The sequence below is a fragment of the Ranitomeya imitator genome, chromosome 4, assembly GCF_032444005.1.
Source record: "Ranitomeya imitator isolate aRanImi1 chromosome 4, aRanImi1.pri, whole genome shotgun sequence".
Classification (NCBI taxonomy): Eukaryota; Metazoa; Chordata; class Amphibia; order Anura; family Dendrobatidae; genus Ranitomeya; species Ranitomeya imitator.
The window spans coordinates 332,376,362-332,397,154 of record NC_091285.1 but is presented as its reverse complement, the minus strand read 5'-3'; the positions used below and the strand labels follow the sequence as shown (position 1 = coordinate 332,397,154).

General features: G+C 45.2%; 1 protein-coding gene across 1 annotated transcript in view; it reads left to right on the top strand.

The window, feature by feature from the left end:
* The window catches only part of MOV10L1 (Mov10 like RNA helicase 1), a 317,167-nt gene that overhangs the window by 191,363 nt on the left and 105,011 nt on the right, over window positions 1-20,793 (top strand). Inside the window, exons 4-5 of the mRNA XM_069764946.1 lie at window positions 7,979-8,091; window positions 12,101-12,291. Coding sequence (XP_069621047.1) covers window positions 7,979-8,091; window positions 12,101-12,291 — 304 coding nt within the window. The remainder of the gene's footprint in view (window positions 1-7,978; window positions 8,092-12,100; window positions 12,292-20,793) is intronic.

Here is a 20,793-nt window from a genome sequence, read left to right as displayed (position 1 = left end):
AAAACGCATCGCGGTAGAAAACGCAGCATGTTTATTAATTTTGCTTTTTTTTTTGCGGATTTTCCACTACAAAATGCATTGGGAAGTGTCCGGGAAAAAACGCGGCAAAAAACGCATGCGGTTTTTTTGAGGATGTCTTGCAGAAAATGTCCGGTTTTTCTCAGGAATTTTCTGCGAGGAATCCTGAACGTGTGCACATAGCCATAAGGTCTCGAAAATCCTCTGGGTCCACCAGGCGGAAAGGCAGCATTTCTGTAGCCAACAGCTTGCAGATGGAGAAATTCAACCTCTTAGCTTTGTCATGGCTAGGATGAAATGGTCTTTTACTTGTCCTCATCTGAGAGACTGAGGGCTGGCTGCCGTGCTTAGACGGAGTTGAGTAGGGTGTCCCCGGCAAACTGCTAGTCTGTGAGGAAGGTGCAGGCGGAGATGTTATGTTGCCTTGATCAAAATGTGGTGTCGATGTCAGAGAGCGCTCAACACCAGCAGGTGTTTCCACTTGCAAATGTTCTAACGACCTGCCAATCACACTGGCTGTTGTGGGTAAAGGAGGTGGAAGGTCTGCATCCAAAACCATGTGCGACTGCTGTCCCCACAGTCACAGAGGATGAAGAGGACGCGGATGCACTTGATGGGGAAGACGGTGGTTGACCCGGCCCACTAAGCCACATTGTAGCACAGTGAGCTTCTCACTGCAACTTATGCCTCATATCCATGTGACGGTTCATGCATGAAGTACTCAAACTAGTGATTTTTTTGGCCTCTACTCAGATTTTGTTGACAAATCTTACAGACAACATGAGTTGGGTCATCCTTTGCAGTGTCAAAAAATGCCCAGGCTATGCAAGGCTTAGAGCCCGTGTGAGCTGTAGAGCCACCACGACTTCTGGTCTGAGGCACAGTTGGGGTTGAGGATGCAGTTGTTGACGTGCTTCCAGTACTCCGTCTCTGTCCAGGAAGGCGCACCGTTACCTCGTCGTCAGACTCGTCACTAGCATCCTCCTCCACCTCCTCTGCTGACCTCATGGAGTGGCTGACAGGGGGTTGACAGTAAGTGGGGTCTACAACCTCGTCTTCATCCTGTGTTTTCTCACACCCGTCGTCCTCAGAGCCAACCTCTTCCTGCCACGACTGAAAAGTCAAGTTTTCGTTCCAATCAGGTATCTCAGTCTCATCATCATCATCTTCCTCATTGTCTCCACCAACAGGAGTTAGTTTGGGAACGAGAGTCTACAGTATGCTCAGAACCTTTTTCATCTGGGCCTGGATCCGACTCGCAAAGATTATAGGCATCAGTGCAGATGATTTCCTCGTCTGGATTCACAGAAGCTCTGGAGCAGACCTCTGATTCCCAGGCTATAGTATGCGTAAACAGCTTTACAGACTCAACCATGCGTATTACCCCATGCTCAGACGGGCAGCTGGAGACTTGGGAGCTGTGAGGAAGCAAGTGCGATTGGGGTGACAACTCTGAGGACTGGAGTAGTTGTGATGTTGAAGTTGACATGGAGGAGGGCCCACTTGAACGAGCACTTGATATCCGTTCAAGCACCTGCTGTTTTTGTGACTCATCTGGAATTTTTGGCGATGCTTGTAGCGATGGTCGTAAGAAAGGGATCATATCAGATTGTCCACGAAAAAAAGTAGACATCTTACTTTGGCTGGAAGATGGTCTGTCTTCTGCAGATGTTACTGTTGTTTTACCACCTACCCCATGGACACGACCTTTTTTTCCCTTTCCAACATGCCTATTCCCTTTTCCACCAGCAGCAGGCCTTTTGCCACTCATTTTAGTGCTTAACTAATTGGCAACTCTGTATCTGTAGTTGTTGGCACAACAACCGATGGATGAAAACCGAGCAGAACTGAGTGGCCAAACTGTGGTACTAGGCCCAAAACTATTAACTGGATTAGATGCAGTGAAAATAGAGATACACAGGCGGTGTAGTTAGTTTCACAGGCGGGCTACTCTGCTGACGTGCAGACACTGTTCCTTCGCCCAAAACTAATAACTGGATTAGATGCAGTGAAAATAGAGATACACAGGCGGTGTAGTTAGTTTCACAGGCGGGCTACTCTGCTAACGTGCAGACACTGCTCCTAGGCCCTAAACTATCAACTGGATTAGATGCAGTGAAAATTGAGATACACAGGCGGTATAGTTAGTTTCACAGGCGGGCTACTCTGCTGACGTGCAGACACTGCTCCTAGGCCCAAAACTATTAACTGGATTAGATGCAGTGAAAATAGAGATACACAGGCGGTGTAGTTAGTTTCACAGGCGGGCTACTCAGATATCTATCAGACAATGCTTCTAGCCCAAAAGGATTGGCTGAGCTAGATTACACCAAATGCTGTGACAAACACTTGCACAGCACTGGCACAGACCTGCCTGGCAGACAGTGTTATGAACTGCTGTAATTTACCCTGAAAAGGGCTAATATAACAACTAATCCCGACTCCCTAAACCTATCTCTCTGACAATTTGCTCGAAAAAAACACTCTTAGTCTGTATAGCGCCCACAGCAGCAGCGGTGCCATCTAACACTAAGCTGCAGCAGTGAGGAAATGGTGGCGACGGGGCAAATGGCTGGTTCTTATAGGGCAAGGACATGTGACATACACAGCCAATGACACATGCCCTTGCTTGTGTGCATCACATGCACATTGCTGTGTGTGTGTGTGCACTGCTGATCGGCTGAGAGACTGCACCGCCCCACTGTAAATGCGGGAAAGAAAAAAAAAACGAAGATCGGCGTTATTTCAGCACAGATCTATCCCACCCCCCTCCTTGCCCACTATACACTGAAACAGTCTATTAACAATGATAAACAGTTTTAACCCCTTCATGACCCAGCCTATTTTGACCTTAAAGACCTTGCCGTTTTTTGCAATTCTGACCAGTGTCCCTTTATGAGGTAATAACTCAGGAACGCTTCAATGGATCCTAGCGGTTCTGAGATTGTTTTTTCGTGACATATTGGGCTTCATGTTAGTGGTAAATTTAGGTCAATAAATTCTGTGTTTATTTGTGAGAAAAACAGAAATTTGGCGAAAATTTTGAAAATTTCGCAATTTTCACATTTTGAATTTTTATTCTGTTAAACCAGAGAGTTATGTGACACAAAATAGTTAATAAATAACATTTCCCACATGTCTACTTTACATCAGCACAATTTTGGAAACAAAATTTTTTTTTGCTAGGAAGTTATAAGGGTTAAAATTTGACCAGCGATTTCTCATTTTTACAACGAAATTTACAAAACCATTTTTTTTAGGGACCACCTCACATTTGAAGTCAGTTTTGGGTATTTTCAGCCATATAGACCCCTCAAAGTGACACCATTCTAAAAACTGCACCCCTCAAGGTGCACAAAACCACATTCAAGAAGTTTATTAACCCTTCAGGTGCTTCACAGCAGCAGAAGCAACATGGAAGGAAAAAATGAACATTTAACTTTTTAGTCACAAAAATGATCTTTCAGCAACAATTTTTCTATTTTCCCAAAGGTAAAAGGAAAAACTGAACCACGAAAGTTGTTGTCCAATTTGTCCTGAGTACGCTGATACCTCATATGTGGGGGTAAACTACTGTTTGGGCGCACGGCAGGGCTTGGAAGGGAAGGAGCGCCATTTGACTTTTTGAATGAAAAATTGGCTGCACTCTTTAGCGGACACCATGTCACATTTGGAGAGCCCCCGTGTGCCTAAAAATTGGAGCGCCCCCACAAGTGACCCCATTTTGGAAACTAGACACCCCAAGGAACTTATCTAGATGCCTAGTGAGCACTTTTTTCACAAAAAAATTCTTTTAGTCTCAATTTTTTCATTTTCACATGGGCAACAGGATAAAATGGATCCAAAAATTTGTTGGGCAATTTCTCCTGAGTACACCGATACCTCACATGTGGGGGTAAACCACTGTTTGGGCACATGGTAAGGCTCGGAAGGGAAGGAGCGCCATTTGACTTTTTGAATGGAAAATTATCTCCATCGTTAGCGGACACCATGTTGCGTTTGGAGAGACCCTGTGTGCCTAAACATTGGAGCTCCCCCACAAGTGACCCCATTTTGGAAACTGGACCCCCCAAGGAACTTATCTAGATGCCTAGTGAGCACTTTAAACCCTCAGGTGCTTCACAAATTGATCCGTAAAAATGAAAAAGTACTTTTTTTTCACAAAAAATTTATTTTCGCCTCAATTTTTTTATTTTCACATGGGCAATAGGATAAAATGGATCCTAAAATTTGTTGGGCAATTTCTCCCGAGTACGCCGATACCTCATATGTGGGGGTAAACCACTGTTTGGGCACACGGCAGGGCTCGGAAGGGAAGGCGCACCTTTTGACTTTTTGAATGGAAAATTAGCTCCAATTGTTAGCGGACACCATGTTGCGTTTGGAGAGCCCCTGTGTGCCTATGCATTGGAGCTCCCCCACAAGTGACCCCATTTTGGAAACTAGACCCCCCAAGGAACTTATCTAGATGCATACTGAGCACTTTAAACCCCCAGGTGCTTCACAGAAGTTTATAACGCAGAGCCATGAAAATAAAAAATAATTTTTCTTTCCTCAAAAATGATTTTTTAGCCTGGAATTTCCTATTTTGCCAACGGTAATAGGAGAAATTGGACCACAAATGTTGTCCAGTTTGTCCTGAGTACGCAGATACCCCATATGTGGGGGTAAACCACTGTTTGGGCGCACGGCAGGGCTCGGAAGGGAAGGCACGCCATTTGGCTTTTTAAATGAAAAATTACCGTATATACTCGAGTATAAGCTGAGATTTTCAGCCCAAATCTTTGGGCTGAAAGTGCCCCTCTCGGCTTATACTCGAGTCACGGTAGCGGTGGGGTCGGCGGGTGAGGGGGAGAGGTCGCTGAGGTATACTTACCTAGTCCCAGCGATCCTCGCGCTGTCCCTGCCGTCCCACGGGCTTCTGTGCTGCAGCTTCTTCCCCTCTTCAGCGGTCACGTGGGACCGCTCATTACAGAAATGAATAGGCGGCTCCACCTCCCATAGGGGTGGAGCCGCCTATTCATTTCTCTAATCAGCGGTGCCAATGACCGCTGACAGGAAGAGGCTGCAGCACAGAAGACGGGGAGGAAGGCGGGAGCGTCAGGATCGCTGGGACTAGGTAAGTATATCATACTTACCTGTCCCCGTTCCAGCTGCCGGGCGCCGCTCCATCTCCCCGGCGCCTCCATCTTCCCGGCGTCTGCGCTCTGACTGTTCAGGCAGAGGGCGCGATGACGCGTATAGTGTGCGCGGCGCCCTCTGCCTGATCAGTCAGAGCAGAGACGCCGGGAAGATTGAGGCGCCGGGACCGGACGCTGGGAGCTGCAATCAAGAGAGGTGAGTATGTGTTTTTTTTTTTTTTTTATTGCAGCAGCAGCGGCCATGGCACAGATTTATGTGCAGCATCTATGGGGCAGTATGAACGGCACACAGCACTATATGGGGCATCTGTGCAGCATCTATGGGGCAGTATGAACGGCACACAGCACTATATGGGGCATCTGTGCAGCATCTATGGGGCAATATGAACGGCACACAGCACTATATGGGGCATCTGTGCAGCATCTATGGGGCAATATGAACGGCACACAGCACTATATGGGGCATCTGTGCAGCGTCTATGGGGCAGTATGAACGGCACACAGCACTATATGGGGCATCTGTGCAGCATCTATGGGGCAGTATGAACGGCACACAGCACTATATGGGGCATCTGTGCAGCATCTATGGGGCAGTATGAACGGCACACAGCACTATATGGGGCATCTGTGCAGCATCTATGGGGCAATATGAACGGTGCAGAGCACTATATGGGGCATCTGTGCAGCATCTATGGGGCAATATGAACGGTGCAGAGCACTATATGGCACAGCTATGGGGAAATAATGATCTATTTTTATTTTTGAAATTCACCGGTAAATGCTGCATTTCCACCCTAGGCTTATACTCGAGTCAATACGTTTTCCCAGTTTTTTGTGGCAAAATTAGGGGGGTCGGCTTATACTCGGGTCGGCTTATACTCGAGTATATACGGTAGCTCCAATCAATAGCGGACACAATGTCGTATTTGGAGAGCCCCTGTGTGCCTAAACATTGGAGATCCCCCACAAATGACCCCATTTTGGAAACTAGACCCCCAAAGGAACTAATCTAGATGTGTGGTGAGCACTTTGAACCCTCAAGTGCTTCACAGAAGTTGTAACGCAGAGCCATGAAAATAAAAAAAAAAATTTCTTTTCTCAAAAATGATTTTTAGCCCAGAATTTTTTATTTTCCCAAGGGTTACAAGAGAATTTGAACCCCAAAAGTTGTTGTCCAGTTTCTCCTGAGTACGCTGATACCCCATGTGCGGGGGTAAACCACTGTTTGGGCACACGTTGGGGCTCAGAAGAGTAGTGACTTTTGAAATGCAGACTTTGATGGAATGGTCTGCGGACGTCACGTTGCGTTTGCAGAGCCCGTGGTGTGCCTAAACAGTAGAAACCCCCCACAAGTGATCCTATTTTGTAAACTAGACCCCCAAGGAACTTATCTAGATATGTGGTGAGCACTTTGAACCCCCAAGTGCTTCACAGACGTTTACAACGCAGAGCCGTGAAAATAAAAAATCATTTTTCTTTCTTCAAAAATGATGTTTTAGCAAGCAATTTTTTATTTTCTCAAGGGTAACAGGAGAAATTGGACCCCAGTAATTGTTGCGCAGTTTGTCCTGAGTATGCTGGTACCCCATATGTGGGGGTAAACCACTGTTTGGGCACACGTCGGGGCTCGGAAGTGAGGGAGCACCATTTGACTTTTTGAATAATAGATTGGCTGGAATCAATGGTGGCGCCATTTGCGTTTGGAGACCCCCGCCATTTTGGAAGATGGCGGCGCCCAGGTAAGAAGACGGACGGACCCCGGGAGGCTAGGTAAGTATAAGGGTGGGAGATCAGGGCACGGGGGGGCGTGTCGTCGGAGCACGGGGGTGGGGGATCGGAACACGGGGGTGGGGGATCGGAACACGGGGGGGCGGATCGGAGCACGGGGGGGTGGATCGGTGTGCGAGGGGGTGGATCGGAGTGCAGGGGGGGGTGGATTGGAGCACGGGGGGTGGATCGGAGTGCAGGGGGGGTGGATTGGAGCACGGGGGGTGGGATTGGAGCACGGGGGGAGCGGACAGGAGGACGGGGGAGCGGAGCACAGGACGGAGGGGAGCGGACCACCGATCGGAGGGCGACCGGTGGGGTGGGGGCACATCAGTGTTTCCAGCCATGGCCGATGATATTGCAGCATCGGCCATGGCTGGATTGTAATATTTCACCAGTTTTTTAGGTGAAATATTACAAATTGCTCTGATTGGCAGTTTCACTTTCAACAGCCAATCAGAGCGATCGTAGCCACGGGGGGGTGAAGCCACCCCTCCTGGGCTAAAGTACAACTCCTCCTGTCCCTGCAGGCCGGGTGAAATTGGAGTTAACCCTTTCACCCGGCCTGCAGGAGCCCAATCCGGCCATGACGCATATGCTGCGTCACAGGTCGGATTGGCACGGGTTTTCATGACGCAGCGTATGAGTCAAAGGTCAGGAAGGGGTTAATGTGCAAGTCAAGTTAGGCTTTAGGTGAATGAACAGTTATCGAACACAAACTCGAACAGCCGAATTTTAAGCAAATTGTTCGGGTTCGTCGAATGACTTGAACACCGCCCAAAACAGCTCGAATTTGAGATTGGCGAACAGTTCGACTCTAGTTAGCACCAGAGAATGGATCCAACAGTAAGCTAGCCAAGAGGTGGCATAAAGAGAGACAAAAAATGACTAATATGGACACAATTTATTGTAGAACTATAATGGATGCTCCAACTATAGACTGTAAGGCCGTAGTTATAAATGTTTGCTTTTGTGTTTATATATCTAGTGATAAATTAACATTGATTTTCCATTTTCTAACATAACTATATATTTTTGCATGTTTTCTATAGGCTATGTGCCTTACAAAGGAGACTGGGTAAGAGCAGAGTATTTTATCAATTCATCCACATGGAAAAGTGAAGCAATTTCGGTAAAGCCTGTGAGATGTAAACGAGTAGACCAGGTATGCGGGGGGGATTTGTACCTGCTTTGTGCGATATTCTAAATTCCTATTTTTAAAAGGATCTGTCCTTAAAGCAACACTCCAGCGTTTTTTTTTAAATGCTCCTGTCGGTCTCAATCAGTTTGTTACCGGCCGGATCGCTCCAGGGTTTGCTGGAGAGGGCCAGAGGTTACTCTTCAATGCAAGTCTATGAGGGCCTCGTTCTGGCCACTTTCTTGCTCTAGACTTGAATTGAGCACTTGTGACGTAACAAAAGTTGTTGTCACAAGATGGCGCCACGGGACCAGAGTGGCGCCAATAAAAGGTAAAAGGTGAGAGTGAGTAGGTGCAGGGATCTTAGTGTAGAAGCACCGCTTCAGTGCAGAAAAAAAACATGTTGGAGTCATGCTGTAAGAGGTGAATTTTCTGAGTCCATATAGAAATTCACAACATTATAGCACAGCATTATATGCTGTGGGCTTTCAGACCTACTTTGTATATATCTAAAATGTATTACTTAACACAGAACTCCTTTAAAAAGAAAACCCCAAAAATCAATGGTGGAATAGTTTTTTTATTATTCCCCCCCAAATTTCACTATACTTGCAAAAAGAATGGATCATGAAAGAGGGTAAAAAAACGAAAGTGCAAAAAAATCACCCAGTATTTAAGTGGTTAAAGAGGTCTGCATGCATGGCCTATTCTCTTTTTAGAATTCAGAAATGTACCCAGAACTTGCCAAATTCAGGGTATGTGCACACGTAAAATGGTCCACTGCGGATTTTTCCTCAGCGTATTTGATAAATCCGCAGGGCAAAAACACTGCGTTTTTCTTGCGGATTTACCGCGGTTTTTGTGCGGATTCCACTGCGGTTTTACACCTGCGGTTTTCTATTATGGAGCAGGTGTAAAACCGGTGCGGATTCCGCACAAAGAATTGACATGCTGCAGAATGTAAACCACTGCGTTTCCGCGTGTTTTTTTCCGCAGCATGTGCACTGCGGATTGCTTTTCCCATAGGTTTACATTGTACTGTAAATGCATGAGAAACCACTGCGGATCCGCAGCAAAATCCGCAGCGTGTGAATATAGCCTCTCATTGGATTGGGGTGAATATCCATTACCTATGTAATGCTGCTGCGTTTAGTAAGTACTTGTAAACATTTTAAAGAAATCGTAGGTGAGCCATGATCTTTTTATGGAAATGATTTACTATGTCAGATTTGTTCAAAACGTTCAAATTGTTTTCATCAAAAAATGATGTCCGGATATGCTGTGTACAAGTCTAGGAAAAGAAGGTTGTGCAGTGCGAAAGTCTATGCGGAGAGTCTGACCTCTAGTGTCCACAATTGAGATTTTCCCCAAACTGTCTACAGCTTAGCCTGTCCAAGTGCTATAAATTGTAGTCTATACCAGCTATGAGGGGTCGGAGATTTGTTATACCTTCCACCGATATCTGATTTAGAGAGCAGGAAAATGTTGAAGAAAAAATGTTGCCCCAAGGTATGAGCTATAATACGCAAATTTTTATTTTAGAAGTTTACGTAATCTTCTGTTACACAATGATTATTAAAGAGGTTATCCAGGCTTGGGAATAACGTCTGCATTCATTGTATGTGACTTCAGACATATAAATCGTGACTAGTGATGAGCGAGTGTACTCGTTGCTCGGGTGACCTCCGAGTATTTTTTTTGTGCTCGGAGATTTAGTTTTCATCTCCTCAGCTGAATGATTTACAGCTATTGGCCAGGCTGTGTACATGTGGGGGTTGTCTGGTTGCTAGGGAACCCCCACATGTAATCAAGCTGGTTAATAGCTGTAAACCATTCAGCTGCGGCGATGAAAACTTAATCTCCGAACACTAACAAATACTCGGAGGACACCCGAGCGTGCTCTGGGAAAGCCCAAGCAACGAGTACACTCGCTCATCACTAATCGTGACACACTCCATCACTTTTCCCCAATATTCTCCATGTGAGCAGGTGATCATGTAATCACAAGTATGCGATTTCCATATTTGTGCTAATGGACTGACTAGATGTGTTCGGCTTCTCTTAATAAAGAAAAATTGACAAAAGCCAGAAGAGTCCATTTGGCCTGTAAGTACGACAATCGCATATATTGTTATTATAGCGCCATTTATTTCATGGCACTTTACATGTGAAAAGGGGTATACATAGCTAAAATGATAATCTTGAACAGAACAAATCACCGGCTGGTACAAGAGGAAAGAAGACCCTGCCTGTGAGGGCTCACAATCTACAAGGGATGTGTGAGGATACAGTAGGCGAGGGTAGAGCTGGTCGTGCAGCAATATGGTGGAACGATGATTACTTCAAGTTTTAGGCTTGTTGGAAACGGTAGGTCTTTAGGTTTCTTTTTAAAGGTTTTCACGGTAGAGTCGAATATGTTGGGACAGAATTCCAGAATAGGAGGGATGTATGAGCAAAATCTTGTATGTGATTGCGGGAAGAGTAGTTAAGAGGGGAATAGAGAAGGAGATCTGGTGAGGATCGGAGGTTGCGTGCAGGTAAGCAAGGAGACTAGGTCACATGTATGGAGGAAATGGGTTGTGAATTGCTTTGTATGCCTTGGTTTGGATTTGAACTTGAGTCTCTGGGCAATGGGGAGCCAGTTAAATGATTGACAGAGGGGAGAGGCCGGGGAATAGCGGAAGGATAGGTGGATTAGTCGGGCAGCGGAGTTTTGGACAGATTGGAGGGGTGTCAGAGCAAGCGTTAGAGGGGAGGCCACAAAGCAAGAGATTGCAGTAATCGAGGTGGGAGATGATGAGGGCATGCACTAGTGTTTTTGCAGATTCTTGGTTGAGGAATGTACGGATCAGAGAGATATTTTTGAGATGGAGTTGGAAGGAAGTGCAAAGGGCTTGGATGTGTGATTTGAAGGAGAGATCAGATTCAAGGGTTACCCCAAGGCAGCGAGCTTGCGCACTGGGGAGAGTGAGCAGCCATTGACTTTGCTGGATAGGTCTCTTGGGGGGCTTGAGTGAGATGGTGGAAAGATGATCCGTTCTGTTTTGTTCATGTTAAGTTTTAGAAACCTAGTAGAGAAGAAGGATGAAACAGCGGACAGACTCCAGGATTCTCGTTATTAGGGTGGTGATATCGGGTCCAGATAGGCAGATCTGTGTGTCATCAGCATGGACTTGATGCTGAAAAACGTGGGACTCTGTAAGCTGTCCCAGTCCGAAGATGTATATGTAGAAAAGCAGGGGTCCTAGAACTGAACCTTGGAGTGGGTACACCTACAAATAGGGGGCAAGATGAGGAGGTGGTGTGTGAATGGGAGACACTGAATGATTTCAGCCATGTGTCCGCCGGCTCGTACCGGGAAAACTGGGGAATACTGACGCTGAGTGCAGTGATTGTGAACTTTTGTCCCAAGCCTGGACAACCCCTTTAAGCTAAAAAAAAAAAAAAAAACTCTTTAGAAAATGAGCTCACATCTTTTTCAGGTGGATTCTTCCTTGTGAACATATTCATAGCAATGTAAAAATGGACTTGCTCTGCATACATTCTGTCTTTTTGAACGTCTACTAACTGCTTCAGGCATCCATGTTTTTCCAATTCATTAAAGCTTTTACACCTCAAAGAGTCATAAAAGCTTTGAAAAGTAGCAATTTTTGGTGCAGTGTGCAAACATTTTTACTTTGTTTTCACATCACTTCAGATCCGCTCCACAAAAACAGAAGGAGCCAGAGCGGGTTTTCTATGTGTGTTTTTCGGTCACAGGCAGAAGTGGATTTAATGTAAATAGGAAATATGATGGGATGTATATTCTTCTTTATGCTGCATAAACATTTAGGTTTGGCTCAAAACTGCCAGAAAACCTGTTGTTTGTTTTTCTTATTCCCCCCCAAAATACTGTATATGCAGTCATCTAGAAGGAATCTGGCTGCTGATTCACTACAATGCGTTTCCCATTATTTCATGGTATTGTGACTATATTTAACCACAGAACATGTGATGTGCAAAATAACAGAGACGTTTTTTTCTTTTCGTTCTCCAGGTGAAAGTTTCTGCTTTCTATGGAATGACAGGTGTAATCGATGATGCTATATACTTCACATTTGATGCCATAAGACTAGCAGAAGGCTACAAACCTCAGCGAAATGACCTCGTTAATGTAGTAGTACTTGAAAGTAACCAGTCTTGTTATGTATGGCGAGCACTTTGCATAGCACCAACTAAAAGAAATGGGTAACGATTTCTAAAATTATTATTTTTCTCCAATATGGTTTACACATGGAACCTCTGAATTTGATTTGGCTATTTTTCCTTCATGTGATTTGTGGGTCTTGCACTGGTATGTGCTTTTGCCATTAGGAGGCTGACACTGCATTAAAGAGATTGTACAGTGCTTCAATATTAACCCCTTACAACATGCGTAAATGTACAGCGCCGCTATTTCCCGTCACCTCGCTGCACCGCACAGTGACGGATTTCAGATGGTTGTTGTTTCTGACAGCAGACCATCCCTGCACGTCGCCCCGGAGGACTGTACTGCCACCCCCAACTCTGCGTGTCTGTGGTCGCTGTGAGTGGCCGAACAATTCTGAGCAGTCAATCACAGTGATTTGACCGCAAAGTTAAAATTAAATTAAATCCATCTGATACGCTGTGATTGGTGCTGTCTGAGACGTGTGCCGCGTTTTGCACTGAGCATTTGTGCTCTTATTGTGGCCGCAGCACTCTGATCAGCATTGCTGCTGATCAGAGTCTGCGCCAAGGGACTTTTTCTTGTTTTTTTTTAGCTATTAGTAGAATAGCGGATGTTGGAATGTAAGTGACGTCTGATTTTCTTGCAGAAAGAAAAACAGGAGTTAGTACCGAGTAGCTTTATAGGTGGGGACGCAGACGTCGCAGTGATAAGTGACATCCGATTTCCTCTTCCTGAAAAATGAAAGTTAATGTCGGATAACTTCTTAGCTAGTATTTTAGGAGAAGGAACGTCGCAGTATTGGTCATGTCTGTTTTTCTTTTACACAAAAAAAAGGGATAGTTAGAGCCGGATAAGTTTGTAGCTAGCGCACCAATGAAAGAGCCATTTACACACACATCCTCAATGTTTTGAAGAATAAAATAAAAATGACCCATTTGTCAAGAAGACACTATTCACCAGAGGAGGCAGAGGCGTAGCTAGGGTTTTGGTTTAGGGTGGCGAAGCTTCTGAGCAGGCCCCTAACCAGGTAACCTTGATTACAACTTGGTGACGCACCCTAAAAGTGGAGAAGAACCTCCGCAGATGACCGCGCTGTTACTGAAGATAATCTCTATATAAAGACCAACATTGATATTACCGCCATATGGTCAGAACATATAAGAGATCACAGCACAGTTATAGATGGTGATTTACCTCTTACGTTCTCTGATGGAATTGTTCACTTTTTCCCGTCTTTTCCATCTGGCCCAGACCGACATGACAACTTCTTCTAGCCAGGACTCGTCTGCAGAGAATACAACAAAGACACATTTCACTTCTCATATTCCAGCCCCATCACCATCTATTCCAACCTGCACAAACTCCTCATCCTGCTGATACCCCAAAACTGTACCACTGCTGCTGTATGTCCCTATTACTGCCCCTGATACCCCAATACTGAGCCTCTGCCGTATGTGTCCCTATTACTGCCCCTGATACCCCAGTACTGAGAGCTGCTGCCGTATGTGTCCCTATTACTGCCCGATACCCCAATACTGAGCTGCTGCTGCCATGTGTCCCTATTACTGCACCTGATACCCCAATACTAAGCCACTGCTTCCGTATGTGTCCCTACTACTGCACCTGCTACCCCAATACTGAGCCTCTGCCGTATGTGTCCCTATTACTGCCCCTGATACCCCAATACTGAGCCGCTGCTGCCGTATGTGTCCCTATTACTCCACCTGATACCCCAATACTGAGCAGCTGCTACCGTATGTGTCCCTATTACTCCACCTGGTACCCCAATACTGAGCCGCTGCTGCCGTATGTGTCCCTATTACTGCATCTGCTGTGTAAATTCTAAAGCACCTCTATAATATAGTAATGCCGGGTGCAAGTGCCCCTGAAAACAGTGCCCATATTTTGCCACCTAGAAAGTAATATTGCCCCTTTGATAGTCACAGTAACCCAAGTTCCCCTATAACAATAAGTGCCCACTTTACAGTTAATAATGTCCCGAGTCTCCCCCTGTACAGCTCCTCTATACACAGTATGATGCCCCCTCAGAGGGTGGTTATAAATGGTATAGTCTCTAACTGGGTCGCTGTGACCAGTGGGGTACCGCAGGGGTCGGTATTGGGACCTGTTCTCTTTAACATATTCATTAATGATCTGGTAGAAGGTTTACACAGTAAAATATCGATATTTGCAGATGATACAAAACTATGTAAAGCAGTTAATACAAGAGAAGATAGTATCCTGCTACAGATGGATCTGGATAGGTTGGAAACTTGGGCTGAAAGGTGGCAGATGAGGTTTAACAATGATAAATGTAAGATTATACACATGGGAAGAAGGAATCAATATCACCATTACACACTGAACGGGAAACCACTGGGTAAATCTGACAGGGAGAAGGACTTGGGGATCCTAGTTAATGATAAACTTACCTGGAGCAGCCAGTGCCAGGCAGCAGCTGCCAAGGCAAACAGGATCATGGGGTGCATTAAAAGAGGTCTGGATACACATGATGAGAGCATTATACTGCCTCTGTACAAATCCCTAGTTAGACCGCACATGGAGTACTGTGTCCAGTTTTGGGCACCGGTGCTCAGGAAGGATATAATGGAACTAGAGAGAATACAAAGGAGGGCAACAAAATTAATAAAGGGGATGGGAGAACTACAATACCTAGATAGATTAGCGAAATTAGGATTATTTAGTCTAGAAAAAAGACGACTGAGGGGCGATCTAATAACCATGTATAAGTATATAAAGGGACAATACAAATATCTCGCTGAGGATTTGTTTATACTAAGGAAGGTGACGGGCACAAGGGGGCATTCTTTGCGTCTGGAGGAGAGAAGGTTTTTCCACCAACATAGAAGAGGATTCTTTACTGTTAGGGCAGTGAGAATCTGGAATTGCTTGCCTGAGGAGGTGGTGATGGCGAACTCAGTCGAGGGGTTCAAGAGAGGCCTGGATGTCTTCCTGGAGCAGAACAATATTGTATCATACAATTATTAGGTTCTGTAGAAGGACGTAAATCTGGGGATTTATTATGATGGAATATAGGCTGAACTGGATGGACAAATGTCTTTTTTTCGGCCTTACTAACTATGTTACTATGTCACTGTATAGTACGACCCACACAGTATACCAGGGGTATCAAACTGCATTCCTCAAGGGCTGCAAACAGGTCATGTTTTCAGGATTTCCTTGTAATGCACAGGTGATAATTTAATCACCTACACACATAATGATTACAGCACCTTGTACAAAGCTAAGGAAATCTTGAAAGCACGCATGGTTTGCGGCCCTTGAGGAATGCAGTTTGACACCCCTGCAGTATACTGACCCCTTAGTAGACTCCAAACTGTTTGGTGGCTTCAACACTGTATGATGGCCCCTTCACTGTAATCCCCCACACTGTATGATGGCCCCATAGATAACCTTCATGTAGTATAATGTGCCAGATAGTCCTCAATATAGTGCAAGACAGTACACCTATAGGCAGACTCTGTAGTATAAGGCAGCACCCCACCATAGGCAGATCCTGTAGTATAAGGCAGCACCCCCCATAGGCAGATTCTGTAGTATAAGGCAGCACCCCCCCACAGGCAGATCCTGTAGTATAAGGCAGCACCCCCCAACAGGCAGATCCTGTAGTATAAGGCAGCACTCCCCACAGGCAGATCCTGTAGTATAAGGCAGCACCCCCCCACAGGCAGATCCTGTAGTATAAGGCAGCACCCCCCCATATGCAGTTTCTGTAGTATAAGGCAGCACCCCCCAACAGGCAGATCCTGTAGTATAAGGCAGCACCCCCCAACAGGCAGATCCTGTAGTATAAGGCAGCACTCCCCACAGGCAGATCCTGTAGTATAAGACAGCACCCCCCATAGGCAGCAGATCCTATAGTGTATAAGGCAGCACCCCCCATAGTCGGATCCTGTAGTGTATAAGGCAGCACCCCCCCATAGGCAGATCATGTAGTGTACAATGCAGCACCCTCTTAGGCAGATCCTATAATACATAAGGCAACATCCCCCATAGGCAGATCCTATAGCATATAAGGCAGCACCCCCATAGGCAGATCCTATAGTGTATAAGGCAGCACCCCATAGGCAGATCCTATAGTATATATGGCAGCACCCTCCCCATAGGCAGATCCTATAGTATATAAGGCAGCCCCCCATAGGCAGATCCTATAGTATATAAGGCAGCACCCCCCATAGGCAGATCCTATAGTAAATATGGCAGCACCCCCCATAGGCAGATCCTGTACTGTATAAAGCAGCACCCCCCATAGGCAGATCCTATAGTATATAAGGCAGCACTCCCCCATAGGCAGATCTTATAGTATATAAGGCAGCACCCCCCCATAGGCAGATCCTATAGTATATAAGGCAGCAGCCCCCATAGGCAGATCCTATAGTTTATAAGGCAGCACTCCCCATAGTCAGATCCTATAGTATATAAGGCAGCACCCCCCATTGGCCTGATCCTGTGGTATAATAAGGCAGCACTCCCCCATAGGCAGATCCTGTAGTGTAATAAGGCAGCACTTCCCCCCCATAGGCAGATCCTGCAGTATAATAAGGCAGCATCCCCCCATAGGCAGATCCTGTAGTGTAATAAGGCAGCACCCCCCATAGGCAGATCCTGCAATGTAATAAGGCAGCACTCCCCCCTCCCCCATAGGCGGATCCTGCAGTATAATAAGGCAGCACTCCCCCATAGGCAGATCCTGCAGTGTAATAAGGCAGCCCCCATATAAAAGCACAAATAAATACTCACCTCTTTTCCTCCTTGTTCCAGCGCTGCTCCCGCTCTTGTCCTGACAGCGGGCGCCGGGCGGTGACGTCATCGTGCCCGCTGTCAGTGTCGGCGTCTGTGACGTCAGTCGTTGACAGGGTGATGATGGGGGAAGGAGCGCAGCGCTGACCCTCCCCCCCCCCCCCCCGCCTGCTCAGGGGCTCCATTGCGGCAGATTGATTGATTCGTGCACCGATGCAGTTACAGTAGCGTAGTTCCGGGTGGGCCTCCTCAGAGCGCAGGGCCCGGGGCTACGCTACTGAGAGGAGGTATATGCTTTCCTTGCATCCGACATGGATTCAGGCAGTGAGGAAGAGCCCACATTCCTCTATTTCTCTTTCTCCTAGGAGGGACCCCTAGCAAGGCGCCCTATGACTGAAGCAACCCCTTCAGCAATCGATCCGACATGTACTCCACCCCCCGAAAATTGTCAGCACGTTATTCCATATTTCATGGGCAGCTCTGAATCCAATTTGACGCTACAGGCCTCACTGAAATTGACGTTTTCAAATTCTTTTTCCGCGAGGAAATAATAAATGTTATGGTCAATTATTCACCCAAAATCCAACGTCAGATTTACACTTGTAAATGCAGCAGAAAGTATGACATTTTGGGGCCTTGTGCTGCATATGGGCATAGTCAAACAAACAGATCTTCGGCAATTCTGGAGTACTGATATTCTCTACAGGACAGCGGGATTTTGTATGGCCATGATAAGGACATGATCCAAAAATATTTGCATTATAGTGATTCCAACTTTGATTATCTGCATAAAATTCAGCCAGTGGTTGGAACATCTCAGCAGAATATTTGCTGAGGCGTACAACCCCCAAAGTGACATCTGTATAGATGAATCTCTGGTTCATTTCAAAGTGAGGCTAAAATTCCAACAACACCTGCCCAGTAAAAGGGCCAGGTACAAAATTAAACTTTACAAGCTGTGCGAGTGTACCTCAAGGTACAACCGCAGATTTATGGTTTATGAAGGGAGGGACACTCAGAATGACCCCTTCTGAATCCCCATCCCCCGTCCTGGATGTGAGTGGGAAAATTGTTTGGGAATTCTTGCACCCACTGCTGGATAAGAGTTATCACCTCTACATAGATAACTTTTACACCAGCATACCGGTCTTCAAGTCCATCTCTGTCAGAGCAGAGATACTGTTGCATGTGGCACCTTGCGAAAAAATTAGAGGCCTCCCTAAGCCACTAATTGGGCAACTGCTGAGAAAAGGCGAAAGCAGAGCCCAATGCAGCGATAACATTCTGGTAGTCAAGTATAAGGACAAGAAGGGTGTCCTCATCTTGACAACCATACACCATGATAACAGCTCCCTTATCACTGTTCGACGTACCACAACACAAGTCCGAAAGACAGATTGTATTCTGGATTATAATAAATTCATGGGGGGTGTAGATATTTTCAGATCAGGTCCTCAAGTCATACAGTGCTATGTGAAAAGCTAAAGTATGGTACAAATAGTTAGCTGTGCATATTGTACAGATGGCACTGTACAATGCCTTTTTGAGGTTTCGATATGCAGGCAATATGGGGACCTTCCTTCAGTTTCAAGAGGTAGTCATCAAGGCCCTAATGTTTGGCACTTAGGAAGGTGAGCGTCCCAGTACTTCTGAAACCGATGGTGCCCATATTGCACCAGTTCAACATTTTCCCAATGAGGTTCTCCAAACAGCGAAGAAGAGTAGAACACAAAAAAGGTGCAGAGGATACCCCAAGACGGGAATAGGAAAGGACACAATTTACCATTGTGATACCTGAATTACCCCATAAAATAAAAATTTATTGGAGATATATATATATATATTAGTCATGGTCAAAAGTATTGACACCCTTGCAATTCTGTCAGATAATACTCATTTTCTTCCTGAAAATGATTGCAAACACAAATTATTTGGTATTATTATCTTCATTTAGTTTGTCTTAAATGAAAAAACACAAGAGAGAATGAAGCAAAAAGCAAAACATTGATCATTTCACACAAAACTCCAAAAATGGGCCAGACAAAAGTATTGGCACCCTCAGCCTAATACTTGGTTGCACAACCTTTAGCCAAAATAACTGCGACCAACCGCTTCCGGTAACCATCAATGAGTTTCTTACAATGCTCTGCTGGAATTTTAGACCATTCTTCTTTGGCAAACTGCTCCAGGTCCCTGATATTTGAAGGGTGCCTTCTCCAAACTGCCATTTTTAGATCTCTCCACAGGTATTCTATGGGATTCTGGTCTGGACTCATTGCTGGCCACCTTAGAAGTCTCCAGTGCTTTCTCTCAAACCATTTTCTAGTGCTTTTTGAAGTGTGTTTTGGGTCATTGTCCTGCTGGAAGACCCATGACCTCTGAGGGAGACCCAGCTTTCTCACACTGGGCAGATAATTCTTCACTGGACTTCATAATGCCATGCAAACGGTCAAGCAGTCCAGTGCCAGAGGCAGCAAAGCAACCCCAAAACATCAGGGAACCTCCGCCATGTTTGACTGTAGGGACCGTGTTCTTTTCTTTGAATGCCTCTTTTTTTTCTCCTGTAAACTCTATGTTGATGCCTTTGCCCAAAAAGCTCTACTTTTATCTCATCTGACCAGAGAACATTCTTCCAAAACGTTTTAGGCTTTTTTAGGTAAGTTTTGGCAAACTCCAGCCTGGCTTTTTTATGTCTCGGGGTAAGAAGTGGGGTTTTCCTGGGTCTCCTACCATACAGTCCCTTTTCATTCAGATGCCGACGGATAGTATGGGTTGACACTGTTGTACCCTCGGACTGCAGGGCAGCTTGAACTTGTTTGGATGTTAGTCGAGGTTCTTTATCCAACATCCGCACAATCTTGCGTTGAAATCTCTTGTCAATTTTTCTTTTCCGGCCACATCTAGTGAGGTTAGCCACAGTGCCATGGACTTTAAGCTTCTTGATGACACTGTGCACGGTAGACACAGGAACATTCAGGTCTTTGGAGATGGACTTAAAGCCTTGAGATTGCTCATGCTTCCTCACAATTTGGTTTCTCAAGTCCTCAGACAGTTCTTTGGTCTTCTTTCTTTTCTCCATGCTCAATGTGGTACACACAAGGACACAGGACAGAGGTTGAGTCAACTTTAATCCGTGTCAACTGGCTGCAAGTGTGATTTAGTTATTGCCAACACCTGTTAGGTGCCACAGGTAAGTTTCAGGTGCTGTTAATTACACAAATTAGAGAAGCATCACATGATTTTTCGAACAGTGCCAATACTTTTGTCCACCCCCATTTTTATATTTTTGGTGTGGAATTATATCCTATTTGGCTTTAGGACAATTATTTTTGTGCTTTTTCATTTAAGACAAATTAAATGAAGATAATAATACCAAATAATTTGTGTTTGCAATCATTTTCAGGAAGAAAATGAGTGTTATCTGACAGAATTGCAGGGGTGTCAATACTTTTGGCCATGACTGTATGTATGTATATATGTATATATATATATGTATATGTATGTATGTATATATATATATATATATATATATATATATATATATATATATATATATATATATATATGTGTGTGTGTGTGTAATCAGACCCCTTTAAATTTTACACTTTTTGTTTCATTGCAGCCATTTGGTAAATTCTAAAAAGTTCATTTTGTAGAAATTTTTGAGCTTGAGCTGTTTGCCAAGGAAGAATGGGCAAGAATTTCAGTCTCTCGATGTACAAAACTGATAGAGACATACCCCAAGCAACTTGCAGCTG